The 18,387-nt window shown below is 52.0% G+C and overlaps 1 protein-coding gene across 2 annotated transcripts in view; it reads right to left on the bottom strand.

The window, feature by feature from the left end:
• The window catches only part of CHRDL2 (chordin like 2), a 32,097-nt gene extending 14,530 nt beyond the window's left edge, over positions 1 to 17,567 (bottom strand). For both annotated transcript variants that reach the window (XM_043580252.1, XM_043580251.1), the window contains exons 1-3: positions 17,463 to 17,567; positions 5,868 to 5,980; positions 1,971 to 2,064 (exon numbers count right to left, since the gene is read on the bottom strand). In XM_043580252.1, coding sequence (XP_043436187.1) covers positions 1,971 to 2,064; positions 5,868 to 5,980; positions 17,463 to 17,544 — 289 coding nt within the window. In that variant the 5' untranslated portion in view covers positions 17,545 to 17,567. The remainder of the gene's footprint in view (positions 1 to 1,970; positions 2,065 to 5,867; positions 5,981 to 17,462) is intronic.
• Positions 17,568 to 18,387: the final 820 nt, after the last annotated feature.

The following is an 18,387-nucleotide window of genomic DNA, read 5'->3' as shown; positions in this document are numbered from 1 at the left end:
TGACAAAAGCTTTGTCAAAATTAACTGGACCACTTTTCTGAAGATTTTGCATCTTATCCTATCTTGGCATTTAAACCAAGCTCTGGCTTCAGCCCTCCCAGACAGTCCCCATAGTAGCTAATTGAGAGGTCTCACTGATAACTACATCTGACCATGATTGCTCCCTCTGATGGGTCCCCACCGAGGCCTTTCAGCCCCTCAGTATCTGAGCTGGCCCTGACAAGTGCCAGAAGCCTCAGCTCCACAAAGCCCCACTCAGTGGGGACCTGCATTAGTTCATTTAACATTCAATGAGCATATCCATGAGTCCCCTCTAGTGCCAGGCACTGTCCTAGGTGGTGGGGCTACAGCAGTGAACAAAACGAGGCCCCACACAGAGTTATATCCTAGTAGAGTCAGCTGGAATGATCTAGACTATCCCTGTGCTTGGTGTAAGCTCCTGTCATTCACTGGCCACCATAGCCCCACTTGTCAGCACCTGCCAACTAGCCAGTCCTCATCCTGCCAGGTAGCAGGATAAGTCTCCGTTCCTGACAGTACCCACTCATTCCCTCAAGACACCTTTACCAAGCACCTTCTCTGTAGCAGGCACCAGGCTAGGCATTAGGAATGGAGTGCTGGGTAAGAGCCAGCCCCTCCCAGCAGGACTCTCACATTCTGAGGGGTTAGAGAAATACCCTACGAGCAGTGCTGCTGTAGAAGTAAGGGCTAGGGCAGATGGAAGCACAGAAGTCATGGCAGCACAGAGAAGGAGCCCCTAACTCAGCCGGGGGTGGGGTGGGGTGGGGGGTTGGGCAGGGAGGGCTTTCCAAAGGAGCTGATGGCTGAGCTGAGTTATGAGGAACATGTACAGCCAGGCGGGCAAAGGGGCAGGGCTCGGAGAGGGAGAGAGGAGCATGTAAGAAGGAAGGGGCCAGTGCACAAAATCAGCAAGGAGAGGTAAGGACTCCTGGAGTGAGCCTCTGCCATGGAGGAGGCACGATGACCCCCTCATGGGGCAGGATGAAGCTCAGAGCCCCTACTCCCCAAGGGGACGGAGAGCCAGGAACATCTGTGACCCGAGCCAGGGCCATGGTCAGATCTCTACTGGGGTTGTGCATGGAAAATGAGCCCCTTTACACACATACTCCACACAGGTCCCCAGCTCACCAGGAGAGCCCTGGTTCCAGAGCCTGGAGACCATAGTCTGGAGCCCTCTTTTATCACCTTCCTGTTGCTTCTAAGCATTAATTCTCCTCTCAATATCTCCCTACCATTATGTTGGTCTCCCCACTGGCTGCCCCTCATTGGCCACGTGGTTACATATACACTTGGTAATGCCAGTTCCTTCTCAGACCACCTCTTCTCTTCTCTCTTTTACCTTCACTTCCTAGAATCCCAGTCTCAGAGGCTCTTAGAATCTTAAAATCATAGAATCATAAGCATTTAGCATCAAGACACATAGGGTCCCTGAACCTCGGCACTGGGAGAAATCTCCAAATACATGTACTCCAACTCCTGTAGTCATTCCCAGCCCCAGGGTGGGACTCCTGGCATCTCCCTCCAGGGCTTCTGGGCCCCTGCTTAGTCACCCCACTTACACAGGGCATGTCCACCCCCTCCAGCTCCGGCCAACCAGAGAGAGATTGGAGCCCAAGTGTGCCGTCCACAGGCCAAGCACGCCCCTGTTATCTTCAGCCACTTTCCACATTTTCTCCCTCCTTCTGCCAAGCCCAGCTACTTAAGAATGAGAAATTTGCTGCTACCCCAGAACTCCGTGGGGATTGGGATGTTTCTTCCCCTGAATACCTTTGTCATCTCAACACCTCTGATAGTAGAGACTGCCCCCTCTCATGCCAGAGGCGCCTCTTAGCCAGAAGCCTGCATTGGGATGGGGTCAGCAGGCAAGGGGGAGAATGGATGGGGCAGAGAAGCAGAGAGAGAGGGTGATGCGCAAACACAGAGGAGCCGAAGAGAGAGAGGCCACTTACCCACACAGCGGGGACAGCACTGCTGCGGCTCGGTCACAGGCTGGGGGCAGTGGACAGGCGGGCAGTGGAGGCGGTAACAGCTCACATGGGCACTCTGAAGGGGACATGGAAGGGAGGTCCTGATTCCAAAGAACCACTGCCTCCCACCTGAACCTGACCTTTCCCAAAACCCCATCCCAGCTGTGGGACACTACACTTGTTTTCAGCCTGTGATGGAACAAAAACAATCAACTCAATTTGTCCAGTCTCTCCCCTTCCCCTGCTCATGTGCCCCACAGTGTGCATGGACCTGCACAGACCTTGTGTCCCCTTCCCGGTGTTTGAGAAATACAGGTAAGAGGCTGGACTTATTCTGACATTGATCTTGACTGTTGTTGTTTTACATCTGGGGCTTCATTTTACCTCTGAGCCTGAGCTTTGGGGTTACAAGAGAAATGTGACACAGGAGGGCAGGTGACAGGGATGAGGACAAGATTAGAAACCTGATGTGGAGAAGACTCAGGGCTTTGCGATCCACTCCCTGAATCTCTAGGAGGTTTGGGTAACCTTGCACAAAGCCTTGGAGCTGGCACCAGAGAAGGAGGGGCCCAAAGTTCTTTACGCTTTTTCAAGGGCAGCAAATGGAAGAGAAGGGATGGGGCAGAGAAATGGGGGAGGGGGAGTGATGAGCAGAAACAGAGGAGCTAAAGAGAGAGAGGCCACCGCCCCTTCTGGAGGTTTCCCAGCTCACCAGGCAGAGTCTGTCAGCCCGACCTAGGTGGCCCATACCTTACTCTCCCCTCTGTTATAAGGGTCATGGCATTCGGGGGCGGGAGAAACGAATTAGCTCCAGTGGATCACGAATCTTGGACTTTGTCAACTGGACCACATGTTGTCACAGACCATTTACATCTGTCTAGTCCATTCATCCACGAATTCTTTTCCAAAAACAAGGGTCATGCCTCGTCTGTTCATCTCTGAATTGTCAGCTCAGGGCCTTGCTCCAGGCTACTGCCTGTTACAGTCTGAACAAAGGAGTGGGTGAATAAATAAGAGCCAGAAAAGAAGGGATAGAGGGCCTCTTTCTTAGATGAAGGGAGGGAGCCAGTTTTGTTCCACTGTGAAGTCAGCGGGTTTGCTTCTAGCCCCCTTGCCCACCGAGTTCCCGGACAGCACCTCTTGCCCCATGGAAAACTCTGGACCAGACCCCAGTCCCTCTGGGGCCACTGCTTCTCAAGACGGCCAGATTGCAAGGACTAATCAGTGTGCTAAGGGGCATCCCAGAGTCCGCAGAATTGGTCTGAGCTCCAAAAGGGGCCTTCTAGAGGCCTGGCACACATGGGTGCTTAATAAGGTGAACTAAGGGGCGAACTAAGTCCCTCAGATGAGAAACTAGGGCAGAGTGCAAGGAACTGTGTGACCTGAAGAGTTAGGATCTCTTTCTTGATTCCAGCCTTGGAGGAGCCAAGGGCTGGAGATGATCAGCCACATGCAGCCAGGAATAAAGTAGAGACAGGCAAGGGGTTGAATGGCAGGTGACCAGGTAGAAGGCCATGCAGCCAGACTGCCTCTCAGGAAAGTCATCACTACCATTTACTGAGGGGCTACTAGGTAGGGACTTTATCTTGTATATATAAATATATGATCTCACTTTATTTGCTCAGCAATCCTAGGGGTAGGTACTGCTATCCACACTTTCACAATGAGAAAAGAGCCTCTGTCTGAGAGGTTAAATTGCCTAAGACCACACAATAGGTGAGCACTGTCTCCAGGGTCCCTGCACTTCCGTGATGCTGAGCTGCCCCTGGTGGACGGGATGGGGACTCATTCATTCTCTCAGGATTACTACACGACTACGGGGGTGCCAGGCCCTCTTTTAGGCTTTAGGGACATAGCAGTGAACCCGACATGGTTTTTGCTCTCGCAGAATTTGCATCCTATGAGTAGGAGAGAGACTATAAAAAATAAACAAGTAGGAACAAGGTCATTTCAGATGTTAAACTTATAATGATAATAAAATAGGGAGATGTGCTTGGGCTAACCAAGTTAGAGTGTTTTAGAAACAGCTACCAAAGAAAGCCTCATAAGGAGGTCACTTTTATGTGACAAACTGCGAGATGAAGGGGACCATCTGTGAGAAGATTCAACTGGGGGGACATATTTCAGGCGGAGGAACCACCAGGCAGGAATGAGGTTGAAGCATTGGCACAGGTAGGAGATGAGGTCTGAGAAAGAGGCAGAAGGCAGCTCCTGTGGAACCCAAAGCAGGAAATTTGAATTTTACTTTAGGTGCAATGAGAAGGTTTAAAGAGTGGAATAACGTGATCAGTTTTATGTTCAGAAAAGATCATTCTAGCTGCTGTGTGGAGGACAGATTTAGAGGGGGAACAGGGAGACCAGTTGGGAGGCTGGTGTAACAACCCAGGGAGAGATCGAAGGTGGCTTTCATTAAGGGGAGCAGTGGAGAGAAGTAGAGGAATTCAGGATATTTTCTGGAGATACCAGCACGATCACTTGGGTTGGGGAAACTCGGAGGAGGGAGAAACAAATTAGCTCCAGTGGATCACAAAACTTGGACTTTGTCAACTGGACCGCATGATATGTCTGGAATTTTCTGTTATGGTTTTCTTTCTGTTCTCTGGCTATATTTCATAAAGTTCTTTTTGTAAAGCCTGATTGGCCTCAGATGTGCTAAGGAGAACCGGGGGGGGGCAGTTGTGGGGGGTTGTGTCTCCGTTGGCAGCAGTGTTCTGCCTCAGGCCAACATGGTAGAAGCAGTGGGGAATCAGAGGGAAAGATCCCAGGAGGAGTGAGACCCCAGTGATCAGAGTCAGGAGAGGGGCTGGTCCACCCCCCTCCACCTCCCAATGTCTTCTCAGAAGCTCTTCTGTGCTCCCACTTTGAGGACTGTCTTAACAAGGGAGGCCCTTATAGGCTTTCTGCATTCCTCTCTTGGCTTTTGTTCAGGGAAAGATGCCAAGGGGCTGGCTCCAGGTAGGAGCTAGGTACGCTGTCCCCCTCAAGCACCAACACCCAGACAAAGACTGTCGAGGATATCGCACCAACCAGGCTGGGCCCAGGCAGCTGAAGGGGTGTTTCAAGCCTCCCAAATCACTCCCCCTCCATCCTCACCCCTCCACCCTCATACCTGGCCTGAGAATTCTGGGCCACCCGGGGGATCTTATTTATTCCACCCAGTTGATAGTACAAGGCTCTGTGGAGGGTGCTGGGGTGGGGTGGGGGAAAGGACACAGAAGTGAACAAAAAGATCTGGTCTCTGCCCCAGTTTGTTCAGCCTCTGGCAGGACACCAAATTGGGCATGAGTAGCAGCCAGGAAGACCTGCTCTCAGGGGCCCCATGTGGAAGGGGCAGTAACTGACAGACACAGATAATTATACTTGGCCAACAGTGATCAGGAGAAAGGGACAGAGAATCTTATGTGGCATCCAAGAAGGAGACACACTTGCAGGCGAGGCATCCAATAATAAGGCTAATGGTGAGGGGGGCATTTGGGTGGAGCCTTAAAGAGTCAGTGTTTGAGCCAATGGAGTTGGGAGAGCACATCCTAAGGCAGGGCAGCAAGAGAGGTGGCCGGAAGGAAATAGCACAAGGAAAGGAAGGAATGGGAGGTCAGAACAGGGAGGCTCTTGTCCTCTGCTGCATGGGACACAAGGAGGCTGGCAGCAGCCAACATGGAAGGAAGGCTGGGCTGAAAGATGGAGGGGCTGTGTCCCCAGCCCAGCCCAGCCACTGACCCGTGGTGTGACTGATCTCTGGGAGGCGCACACAGCTGTCTGTTCCCACATATTGCGCACTCGCTAGGGAAGTAGCATGGCCCCACCCTCTCTCTGGGGTGACTTCTCTAGGGTCTCCCGGACATACCTGTCACGTGTGGTCACGTGGCCAAAGGAACGTACCTCAGAGCAAGTACAGCGCAGGCAGTACATCAGGCCCTGTGGCTCCAAGTAGGGGTGCCAGCTCTCACCGGGGGAATATCTCTTCCCATGGAAAAGGCAGAACATGTCTGGGCCTGGCAAACCAACCAGTACTTTGTCAGTCCTAGGAGGCTCCAGCCCAAAGACCCTGCTTCATCCCTTCTTCTTTCTGGCTCTAGGAAGGATGTCATCTGGACCACTTAGGTGAAAGGGAATCCACCAGAAGTGCTCTCCAGTCAGGGGCCCAGAATATCGAGTTTGTTAGCTTGTCCACACACTTGCTGTGTGACTTTGGATGTGTCACTTCCCCCTTCTGAACCTTAACACTTCTCTCATAGGGCAGTTAGGGGGATCAGACAGTGAAAGTGTTTACAGATTTAAATTGTAGTATAAATGTTATTAGATGAACAATCTGAGGCCCTGAGAGGATAAATTACACCTTTAAGGTCAGTCACCAAGGAGGGATGCTAGCCCAAGCTTCCTGACTCTCAGTCCAGAGCTCCTTCTGTCCTCATAATAACACTGGCTTCCTTTCCCTTGGTCCCATTTTGCTTATTTATTTACTACATCTCTGCACCCCACCCCTTCCCACTGCTGAGCCTCTCCCTACACACACACACACACACACACACACCATCTCTGGGTCCTATGACCCACCTTTTCAATAAAGCCACTCAGAGCAATTTTTCTGTGTTCATACTGTACTGTGTCCTTACAGCTCAGCAAGCTGTGATGGAAAGTGTTTGAACTGGGAAAACAAGGGCTACGGAGTGAAAAGTTCTTAGAAAGCTGACACCTACATTTCCTTAACAATGGTCATTGCGACTGCTATGGCTGCACTATGGTTGATTACTTTTGTGATCTGCATGTCAGTTGTCTATATGCAGATGAATGCTTCCAGGAATGACTTGAGAAATGGTTGTTTCACCAGGTGGGTTAGATACATCTCCTGCAACCCTGCTTTCCTCACTCACTTCACACAGCCAATCAGTCTCCCCGCCTGCCCCCACCTCTTACCAGATCACCACGTAGGCTTGGGTCAGGGCTCCAGGTCTGGCTCACAGCCCCGTGCCTCACCCTGCTGCCTTTTGCCCTGTCCCTGCCAAATCTCCTCCTCACAGGTACCTGGTGATTTTTACAGCCCAGAAGGGATGCTGTCAGTCCTACAGGAAAACTCTTTTAGGGAGGAACTGGGATGCCTAGCACATCCCCAAGGTTTGTGGAATTAGATGAGATTGAGCTATGGAAAAAGGAGCCAACATTTATTGACTATCTTCTCTTTACATAAACTACTTAATTCTCTCATTGGCATTATTGTTTTGGACGTTAAATTGGATGATGCTTGTCAAGGGCTTACTTAGCCCAGTTCCTAACACTTAGTCGAGCGCTAGGATTATGATAATTGTGGTAACAATGACCCTGCAAGATGGGTCATCTTGAATAGATGATAGTGTCCCTCTAACAGGGTTGTGGGGTTGTTACCGTAATGATGAGAAAACTAGATGGAAAAACTGAGGATGCACTTGTCTAGGCCATCCAGCTAGTGTTTTAAATCCAGGACTCTACTCCCAGGCAGAGCCCTCCGCAGTTCACCTCCCCACTCCTTGGCTTTTTGCCCAATCCCAGGGCCTAGGGGCTCCTCTCTCTGCCTCAGCCGACACCTTACCCTGTTCTCTATTTTCTTTCCCTGTTCCCTACTGGTCTAGAATCTAGAAGGTGCCTTTCATACCTCCTCCTGCCCACTTCCTAGAGTCTTCCTGTTAGATATTGGACCACATAGAATCACAGAGAGCTGAAAGCAGCACACCAGCAGGGGCAGCTCATGCAATGCAGAAATCCCCTCTCCAAGTCAGGGGTGCTGGGGCGGGTCCCTGGCACACACCTCCAGAGGAGAGAGGCTCAGGGGCCATTCCTAACCTGCAGAAAGTTTCCCCTGTAAGAAGCTGGAACCGGCCTCCCTCTGGTTCCTTGCATGACTCCTGCTCTGCCTCTCAGGCCTCCAGGAACAAAGATTTGAAGTCCCGGTCCGGTCGTGATGCCCTCAGAGTGCTTCAGTGGCCGCTGGGGATTGTAGCAGCACAAGGCTTGGTTCTCTCCCCACCCCCTCCCCAGCTCCCTAAAGTAGAGGGGGGATCAGACAGCAGATCCCGTTCCCAGCAAGGCCCAGGCTGGCCCATATCAAATGAGCTGTGTTTATCTCTCAGCCCCCGCTGGCAGAGAAGGCGGGACCCAGCCCCAGCTGGGGTGCTTGTCAGAGCCAGCCCAACTCTCCAAGGATTGAATAATGTCTTTCTTCCTCAGTCCCCTCCCCCCACCCGGGAGGGGGCCGATTGCAACACAACCTCGAAGAAGCCTTCCGTCTGAGCCTCGTTGCTGAAGAAACCCTCTACTCCCACCTTCCTTGGGGCGGCCCTGTAGCCTGGCCCCTGTGCCAGTTGGCACCCCTCCCCCTTGCCGCCTGCTCAGAGCACGGAGACAGAGGGAACGGCTCAGCCCATGCCCAGGCCAGGAAGCCGGTTGCCCCACCAACAGACCTGGCAGTGGCTGAGAACGTGTGGGGCCTGGCAGGCCGGTCCCTCAACCCCAGGAGGCCCTGCGGCCACAACCCCACCCAACCACACCTTCCAAGGTGAGAGGCACAAGGAAGGGTGGCTTTGCCTGGGGCTCCCTCTTATACCAGGGAGGTGAGTGCCCCAAGGCCATGCCAAAGCCAAGCAGAAAGAGGACCGGCCAGGCTGCAGCCTCTTCCATCCCTGCAGTCCTGGCTTTAGCCCCCATCCTTGCTTATGGCTGGGAGGAGCTCTAACTCCTTTTGCCACCAAATCACCTTGTGACAATGAGGAAGCCTTGCTCTTCCTTCTCTCAGCCTCAGTTTCTCTTCTGCAAAATAAGGGGGGTGGTGAACTTTGATCTCCAAAGGTTTCTGCACAGATACTGCTTATGAGTCTGTGATTTCCCAATTCTAAGACTGCAAGTTTCTAAGATTGAAGATTTGAGAATTCTGTGCTTCTAAGAGCCTACATTTCATGAGAACATGAAGCTTCTGTGATTTTGTGGTCCTAAGATTTGATCATTTCAAGCTTCCACGATTTAGGATATATTGGTGGTGCCACACACCCAAGCTCTCGGGGCTTCCAAGGTGGGCTAGGATAAGGTTCAGGGAGCCAGTGAGTAACATGAAGAAGGAGGCCAAGTTTGTCTCTCACATCCCCTCCTTTCCCATCTGCTCCCTTGATCTTCTGTGGCCTTCTCCCACCTGCCCTGCCCTTGGGCCTGCCCCGCTGCCCCTCTCCACCCACCACCGTACCTCATCCCATCCACCTGTACCCACATTCCTCTCCCCAACTCAGGGGGCAACTGGGCCTGCTCTTGAGGATCTTTTGGAGTTAATGGCCCCTAGCAGTGATGTCTAACTCAGGGAAAAGACAGCAGTAGAGGAAAAGGACAGTTGGCCCTGTTCCAGGCTTTAGATAGAGAAGAATTAAAGTTGGACAGGCTTCCTACCCCTCAAAATGCGTGTAGGTGTGTGTATATAGTCCAAAGACCCTGGCTTTTGAGTCAGATAGGTCAGGATTCAACCTGGATTTGGCTTTTATCTGTAGCCTGAGTTTAGACAAATTACTTAATCGCTCCAGGTCTCAGTTTCCATATCTGTTAAACGGGATTCGTTTTGGCTACCTCTCAGGGTTATTGTAGAATTAAATCAGATAATATATGCAACGTGCCTAGTGCCTGACATGTATTAGATGCTCTGTTAAATGGTAGGTTAGTGGCACCTGGGTGGCTCAGTCAGTTAAGCGTCTGACTTTGGCTCAGGTCATGATCTCACAGTTTGTGAGTTTGAGCCCCGCGGCGGGCTCTGTGCCGACAGTTCAGAGCCTGGAGCCTGCCTCGCATTCTGTGTCTCCCTCTCTCTCTGCCCCTCCCCCACTTGTGCTCTGTCTCTCTCTATCAAAAATAAATAAATGTAAATGGTAGGTTAAAAACAAAAAGCAGATCTGGGTGCTGACTCCAAACTTCCCTAACAGTCTGTTTGTCATGGTATTCCATTTGTTCCCACAATTTTATGGGCAGCCCCCAGACACCCATTAGGGCATGAATATCAGGGTACCTGCCACTGAGGTCACATCTCCCAGGTGTCATTTACAACCTCACCAACCCTGTTTCCTGTGGCTCCCCACACTCTCCTAGCCGCACTCACAAGCCAGATTCCCTCAACGCCCCCTCTGCCTACACAGACCTCAGGGATGGGATACAGAGATGAAAGGGGTCAGGAGGCTGGAGAGGGAGGGAGAGGCTCACAAGGGGCCTTGAGAATCCAGAGGGCAAAAGAAAGGCACGGAAAAGTTTTAAACCGGGGCATGCCCATGGTCAGGTTTGCATTTTAGCATTATCAGTGTGGCCACAGGAGTGGAGAATGGGTTGGAGGAGTTGGAGGGCAAAACTGGAGGCAGAGAGACCAGGGAGGCTGTTGCAGTCACTGGTTGTGAGAGAATACTGGCCTGGGCCAAGACGGAAGCCGTGCCCATGGGCAAAAGTGCAGATTTGAGGAACACTTAGGAGGTATGGTGGGCGGGCTTTGGGGCAGGCTGGATGTGGGCGGGGAGGATAAAGGAACAGTCTACAGTAGTAGGACTGAGGTTTCAGGCCTGAACCACCAGGTGAATGGGGAGCACTTGACACAAAAACAGAAAGTGTTATTATCATTAGGTGTAGTAATGTTACTTCCTGCTAGTCATTCATTTATTGAGCTTTTGTGTATCAAGTCTTCTACAAGTCTGTGGGCCTGGGCCATGACTAAGACACAGTCCCCATTCTCAAGAAGCTCACAGCCTAATGAAGAAGACGGATAGATATAATACAGCTGACCCTGAACAACACAGGTTTGACCTGCACAGGTCCACTTATATGTGGATTTTTTACACCGCGGTACTGTAAATGTATTTTCTCTTCCTTATGATTTTCTTAATAACATTTTCTTTTCTCTAGCTGACATTATTGTAAGATTACCATATGTAATACATATAACACACAAAATATGTATTGATTGACTGCTTATGTTATCAGTAAGGCTTCAAGTCAATAGTAGGCTACCAGTTATTAAGTTTTGGGGTGAGTCAAAAGCTAAAGGCAGGTTTTTGACTCTGAGGGGCTTGGTTCCCTTAACCCCCACATTGTTCAAGCATCAACTGTACATACAGTGTGACAAGTTCTATGACAGTGAAAGCACAGAGTCTTTGGGGAAGGCTTCCCCCCAGAAAAGATGCCTGACTTGGATGTTGGAGGGGTTAACAAGGTGCAGACGGAGGGGAAGGACCTGTCAGGCAGGTCAGGAGCTACGTGCAAAGGCACAGAGGTGGGGGTGACTGTGGTTCACGCAAGGCCGCTGCAGGTGGCTGGGACGTGCCGGGTGCTAGCTCCCCTTCCTGCCCGAAGCATCCACTTGAATAGGCCATAGCCAAAGCTCTTCCCTAGCTTGACACTGACTTAAAGTCGCTGGACTTAGTTGGTCCCATCTGATTTCAGGGCAACAGCGTTTACCATATAGACTCTAAATCTTATCGTGTCACCTCAGACTGCCATGAGCCGGCTCTTGCCTGCTTTTCCAGCAACACTGTCAGTGGTGGCCTCGTTTTCAGCCTCCCCTCCTCTTGTTGAATCTCTCACTCTTTCACCACCCCACCAGGTTCTTTCGCACTTCTGCGCCTTCCCATGCTGTTTCCTTCACTTGGAATGTGATTCTCCAACTCCATGTTTGGCCAACTCATTCTCATTCTTCAAAAGCCTGTCTAGATGCTGCCCTTTCGGTGAAGCCGCCCCACCCTTCCAGGCCAGCTGCCAGTCCTTCCTCAGGGCTCCCACAGAACTGAGTTCAGCCCTCTGTGACAACTCCTGTCACTGGGTTTGAAGTACTTACTAAGTGCATTCTTCTTCCTTACTAAACTGTGAGCTTCTTGAGAGCAGGGACCACATCTCATTACTTTTTGGGTCTCCAGTGCTCTGCACAGGTCCTACACAGAGTTGGTGCTCGATAAATGAACGTGCCATGAAAGAATTGAGTCAGCGGAGAGGGGAAGTTCTGGAAGAGGAGGTGATTGGTGGTCCTTAATCCTGGAAACCTCTTTAACAAAGAAAATACTTCATCATGTGGTAAGATAGCACTTTTAGCACTTTGACCCTTAGCACTTTGACCTTGCCACCTAACCGGAACTAGCCTTTGACCTCCCCTTTCCAGCCCTCACCATCTAAACTCCCAAGCCAAATACCATGTAAAAAAGGGCAGAAGCCCGGGTAGGTAAGGGGATGAGCAATTCCATGATCTTCACATGTAAGCCAAAGTTTCCAATCTGTTCCATCCAAGGTCATCCCACAGTCTGCTTTGAAACTCTCATGCTATAAAGGCCTCAGAGGGGATAGTTAGGAGTGGGTAGTGTGATTGGGAATTCTTCCAAGAAGAAACAGAAAAGACAACCAAAAAGAAGCTTCTGGGATGCAGGGGAGGCTGGAAGGGACCAGGGGATCTGGGGTGTGAGGAGAGAGGCCTGGGACTGTGGCTGGCCTGTCCCCAGCCTGCAAGAACTCAAGAAACCTGAGCGAGCCAGCTGCGCAGGAATGTGAGAAAGTTTACATCTTTTCCCTTGCGCCCACACAGCCATTATTTATTTATAGTTCCCTTTCATGCAAACAAACTTGCTTCCCTCTAAGACAAAAGCTCTGCTCTGGGCACTGGCACCCAACGGGGGAGGCCTCCTAAGGGAATCAGAAGTGAAAACCTCAGGTCCTCAGTAGCTAAGCTGTATGACCCAGGGAAAGGGCCCTCACTTCTCTGAACCTGACTCCTCTTCTCTGGCACATGATGGATGTTCAGGAGTACAGGAGGACCTGAAATGAGAGACCTGTCAAACCAGGAAAGGCAGCTCTGTTACCAGCAAGTGTCGGGGAGGGGGTGGGGGTGCAGAGATGAGACCGTTTACATTCTGTTCTGCCTTGGACATAGATACTTAGATTCACAGAATCTTAGAAAGTTAGGGACTGAGAGATGACATCCAATCCTTTATTACAGATGTGGAAATTGAGTCCGAGAAGAGAGGCCGGGACTTGCCTAAGATCATTGATTTATGCCAGCACAAACTCCAGTGGCAGTCTTCAGATCTGAGGGGGGTGCTTATAGGAACACCCCTTCCCTAAGGGGGCAGGACCAGAAGAAATGGCTTTGAATTGCGAACAAAAGGATCCAGGTGAGATATAAGGAAGAATCCCAGCTGTAAGAATGGGTAACATAAGAAGACTGGAACCGCCTTCTCTGGGATGGGATGAGATCCCCTCCAGGGGGTTGCCTGAAATGATCTCAGCACTGCATCTCCCAGGGGCACTGCTCTCACACCAGTCCTTTTCTTTGGGAGTCCAAGGGATTCAGGATCCCTCTCCCAGAGACCGGCGCCATGGCTGGTGGCTGGGGGAACTTGAGAGGCCAGTCCTGGAACAGGTGCAACAGCTGGAACAACTGCGCAGCTGTTACCCAGCTCCTGCTCAGCAGCCAGCTAGCCAGTGAGTGAGACAGAGACCTCTACTGGTGGGAGTGAGGAAGTGCAGAACCACCTAGACAGACCCAGAGAGGGGCCTGCCTGGAGCCAGATGTCAAGCCTTCACTCAGGGGTCCCCCTCCCCTGTGTAAATCTGGACAGGTAGACGGGGATGCAACTAAGCTGAAAAGCAGGGCAGGGTCCCTGCCGGTGGGTCCCCCTACACACCCACTGTTCTAGGCCTCCTAAGTACTGGAGGGGCCACTCCTGGTGTCTGAGGATCTATTGACTCCTCCCTAGCAGGACAGGAGTACAGGCTGCAGACCTAAACACCCTGACTTCCTTTCCCGAAGCCCAGAACAGGCTCAGAATCAAGGCAACAGCAGCTTTGGATCTTAGAGTCTTAGAATCACGGGATATTAAAGCCAGAAGTGTCCTCAATGATTGTCTCTTGGGGTCAACCATCTCTCTTTACCGCTGGGAAAACTGAGGGGGAGAGAAAGGCAACTTGTCTGGTGTCTGCGTGGCTGGAATTAGTAGCAGAGCCAGGCTGAGGCCCTGACCTTCTGATTCCAAGTTTGTCCTCTGTACTACTTCATACGATGGGAGCTCCCTTCCTGCCCTATCTCTGCTTCTGCAGTCTGGGATTCTGTCACTTGGGAACAGAAGCCTCAATTCCCACAGTTCACATCACCTTTGGAGAGAGGCTAGAGCAATTGATGGTTTTACCTGATAACTGACTGTCTCTTGAAAGCAGGACTGGACAGCGGGAGGGAAGAGAAAGCAGAAGTGAGCCGGATACCTTGCGGGTGGAAGGGGGTGGCAATAGTAAGGGAGGAGCACGAGGAAGAGGCGCTGACCTAGGGGGAAGAGCACCGGAGAGGGAGTCAAGATACTAGGCCGGTTCTCATTCCACAGAGAAATGGATACCCAAACTGACGAACATCATACATGTATGTGTCTTCACCTGGGGCTGGGGTCAGTACCAGTCAGTGACCAGGTCACAGACCTGGAATCGGGGTTAAGTCCGTGGTCAGGGCTTTGAGGATCAGGGCTCAGCCTGTGGCCAGAGCTGAGACTCAGTCCGGGTTGAATTCAATCTGTGGCTGGAAACGGAGCCAAGGACAGAATAACCTTTGTTTGAATAGCCTTTTTGCACTGTAACTGAGGAGCAAACTGCCATGTGTGTTCACAGGCCTTTGGCATTCCGCAGGGCTGAGCCACCTCAGGAGTCTGACATGACACAGACTTGAGAATTCCCATCCGTTGGTATCACTTCTGAAAGCACCTAAGGTGTCACCAGGAGATTTCTTATGTACAACGGGCCTTAGATCTTACTTGAACTAAGACAAGAACCATCATAAGACACCTCCAAATAGGACTCTGGCAAATGACTATAGAATAGGATTGTTCCAGGGCGCCTGGGTGGCTCAGTTGGTTGAGCCTCCGACTTCAGCTCAGGTCACGATCTCACGGTCTGTGAGTTCGAGCCCCGCGTCGGGCTCTGGGCTGCTTCCGATTCTGTGTCTCCCTCTCTCTCTGCCCCTCCCCCGTTCATGCTCTGTCTCTCTCTGTCTCAAAAATAAATAAACGTTTAAAAAAAAAAGAATAGGATTGTTCCTAGATTCATAGATTTTCAGCACTAGACAAAGTGAGGCTCCGAGCAGGGAAGTGATCTGTTCAAATTCACACAACCCATAAGCAACAAATCTATTCTTTAATAAATTTGCTGTGTGAACTTGGGCAAGTCACTCCCACTTTCTGGGCTCCAGTTTAACTATAGGAAAATTGGGGGGGGTAGAAGCAGACAATTTTCTAAATTTTTTTTAATGTTTATTTATTTTGAGAGAGAGACAGAGCATAGCAGGAGAGGGGCAGAGAGACAGGGAGACACAGAATCCGAAGCAGGCTCCGAGCTGTCAGCACAGAGTCCAACGTGAGGCTGAAACTCACAAAACGTGAGACCATGACCTGAGCTGAAGTCGGGTGCTCAACCGACTGAGCCGCCCAGGTGCCCCAGAAGCAGGTGATATTCAAAGGCTCTTTCAGCTCTGACATCCCAGAATCTGAACATACCCCTCTGAATGCCAGTCCACCTCACTTTAACTCAAGTCTGCTCTGAGTTGTTTTCTTGTGTGTCTCTCCCTAAGACACTGCCTGAAGGCCAGTGGAGGCACAGAGGAAGGAGAGCAGAGTGGATCAGGTGGCCAGGGAAAGTTTGCTGGAAGAAGTTTGACCTGGCAAGGTGGTGAAGGCCTGACAAGATATGGGAGGCCAAGAGCAGGGGTGTGGGTAGGACAAGAGCAATCCTGCACAACGATGTGATTCTAGGACATCTTTCCAAGATACATCAGGGGCAACGGTACCCGGAGAAACACCTTGGGAGCTAAGAACGATGTGCCAAGAGGAAGGGAGGCAGGCATTAAGGGCATTCTGTACTAGGTCCCTTTTAAGAAACAACAGGTAAGTGTTAGAAGGAAACCTCCAGGGCCCAAGGAAGGGGAGGAGGAATTTACTGAGTACTAGGCATTGTGCTGGCTGACTGAACACAGTCACTTCCCTTAATCCTCCCAAGAACTGTTTGGGTTCCAGGTAAGTATGTGTCTTAGGTGATGAAATCGAGGCTCAGAGAAGTTGTGACTTATGAGAAGTCACACAGCCGCTAAGGGGCAGAGGCAGGACTTGAACCCAACAGAGTTCCTTCCATTACTTGTTACTAAGGACTTCTATGAGTCTCATGCTAAGGGCAGCCCAGAGACGACCAGACTTGCAGCCTGCCCTCACAAGCAGAGACAAGAATGAAACAAAATCCAGCACTGCCAGCTCAGGAAAGTCATGTGCCAAAGAAAGGCAGCAATGGGGGAGTGGAGCTGTGGGGAGGGCAGAGCGCTAGGCGGGGAGTTGGGAACCTGGGGTACAAAACCAAGATTCTCTTGATGAGAAGGAAGGAGTTTAGTTCAAACCCTGAAATACCTGATAAAGAAACTGAGGACAAGGAGGGGCAGTGGTTTGCTCCAGGTTACACAGCACAGAGCTTCAGAGGTTTTGTTTTCCATCCTCACAGTATTCTAAGAGACTGGGGATGCAGAGGAGGTCCAGGAGCCTCTGGCAGAGGCAGTGAGAGAACTGAGCTGCAGAGAGATTATATAAACTGTTTGAGGTTACACTGTCTAAGTGGAGAAGCATGAATTCGGGAACTGATTTTTTTTTTAAGACGCTACCATGTACCAGCTAGTTGCTTTATTATATTTTCTCCGATTTAATTCTCACAACAGTCCTGGGATTTTTGACTCCCATTTTATAGATTGGGAAACTGAGGCTTAGAGAGGTGCCCTCCATCAGCCGGTATTCAGAAGATCTGGGATAGTGAAGACTGGTCTATCTCCCTGTGCCCTGCTGCCTCCCAGGGTCTTACAGCTCCAAATCAGGGTTCCTTCCAGATGCTTTGCTGTGCGGCAAGGGGGAAAGCATAGGATTTGGAATTGGAGAGCTCTGGCGTTGGATGGCTTACTAGCTCTGTAAACTTCAGCAAGTTTCTTCTGTTACCCTAAGTTTTCTCATCTGTAAAATGCAAATGATAGTACCCACCTCTTGGGAGTCACGTGAGGATCACAGCGGATAACAGAATGAGGTTACCTAGTGAGCTCTTCTTTCTTTGCTGGCTCCCTTTGACTACAATAGTCTTTACATCTCCATCACCTTCTTCACACCCTTGCAGCCAAACATACCCTGTTCTCTGCTGAGAATATGAAGCACCACCACCAGCCTACACACATGCGCACAGTGTCCTGCCTTCTCTCCCACTGCCCTCAGTCCCCCTGTCCTCAGGTCCCTGGCAGCAGGCCCCCTGGCCCTGAGTTTTGCCAAGTTCCCCCCAGTATCCCAGACTCATCAGCCCATACTGGTCGGCAGAGGAGTCTCCACTCTCCCCGCACAGGTGCTGCCTGGAAGGCTGCCAGAACAGTGTGGGGTCCCAAGTCCTGGCACTTTCCCTGCACATCCCAGGGGCTCGCATCCCTCCTCTGCTTATCCAGCCCTCCCCTCCCCTACTTACGGGCTCGAGCGTGAGAATCCAAGGGGAACCAGAGCAGCGCGAGTCCCAGCAAGGAGGAGAGGACCCTTACCTCGGGAACCATCCTTCCTTCCCCCGGGGCCAGGCCGCCAGGCGCTGAGCCAGGAGGGGCGTCGGGAGAAACTGAGATGAGGACACTGAGGCACAGGGGCACAAAAGCAACCAGAGGGGGGCTGCTGCTACAGTGGAGAGTCAGAGAAGGGTCGAGTAGGCGGTGAGAACAGAAAGAGAGGTCCAAGGTGGGAATAAGAGGAAGGTGGAAAGAGGACAAGGGAAAAGGAAAGACAGAGAGATGGAGAGATGGAGGAAGGTACGGCAAGAAGGGAAAGCAATAAAAGCAAAGGAGAAGGTGAGAGGGAGGGGAGGAGGAGAAAGACGGGGAGGACAGGGGTCTGCAGAGCGCGCAGCGTTGGGCGAGGCGCGCGGGAGCAGCGGGCGGTTCCCGGCGCGCGGGCTAGAATCGGCCGGCGCCCCCTGCTCGGTGGGCTCGGGGTCGGGCTGCGGGGTCCTGGGGCCCGGCGGGGCGGCGGTACCGGCGGCGGCGACGGCGCGGCGGCCACGGGGGCTGGCTGAGCGCGGGCCGGCTGTGCACGCCAAGGGCGCCAGGCGCCGCGCTCGGGCGCATTTGTACTTTGCCGCGGGAAGCAGGCAGCCCCGGCCTGGCGCTGGCCTAGCGCTGGCGCCTCCTCTGGGGCACCGCGGGCTCGGTGGATTGGCCACCCGAGAAACAGGCCCACTTTACCCCTCCTCTCTGGTGCGGGTCTCTGGGACGCACGCTCCAGGCGCGGCGCCGAGAGGAGGCGAGAGGGCTGGGGAGGGGGAAGGGGCCACCCGGGCCACGGGCTTTAACCCCTGACTCCCCGCGGCGCCCAGAGAGCAGGAGGACGCAACCCAGTTAGGCTTCAGG

The sequence above is a fragment of the Prionailurus bengalensis genome, chromosome D1 (assembly GCF_016509475.1).
Source record: "Prionailurus bengalensis isolate Pbe53 chromosome D1, Fcat_Pben_1.1_paternal_pri, whole genome shotgun sequence".
Taxonomy (NCBI): Eukaryota; Metazoa; Chordata; class Mammalia; order Carnivora; family Felidae; genus Prionailurus; species Prionailurus bengalensis.
The sequence above is the reverse complement of the archived record's forward strand: the minus strand, read 5'-3'. Positions and strand labels throughout refer to the sequence as shown.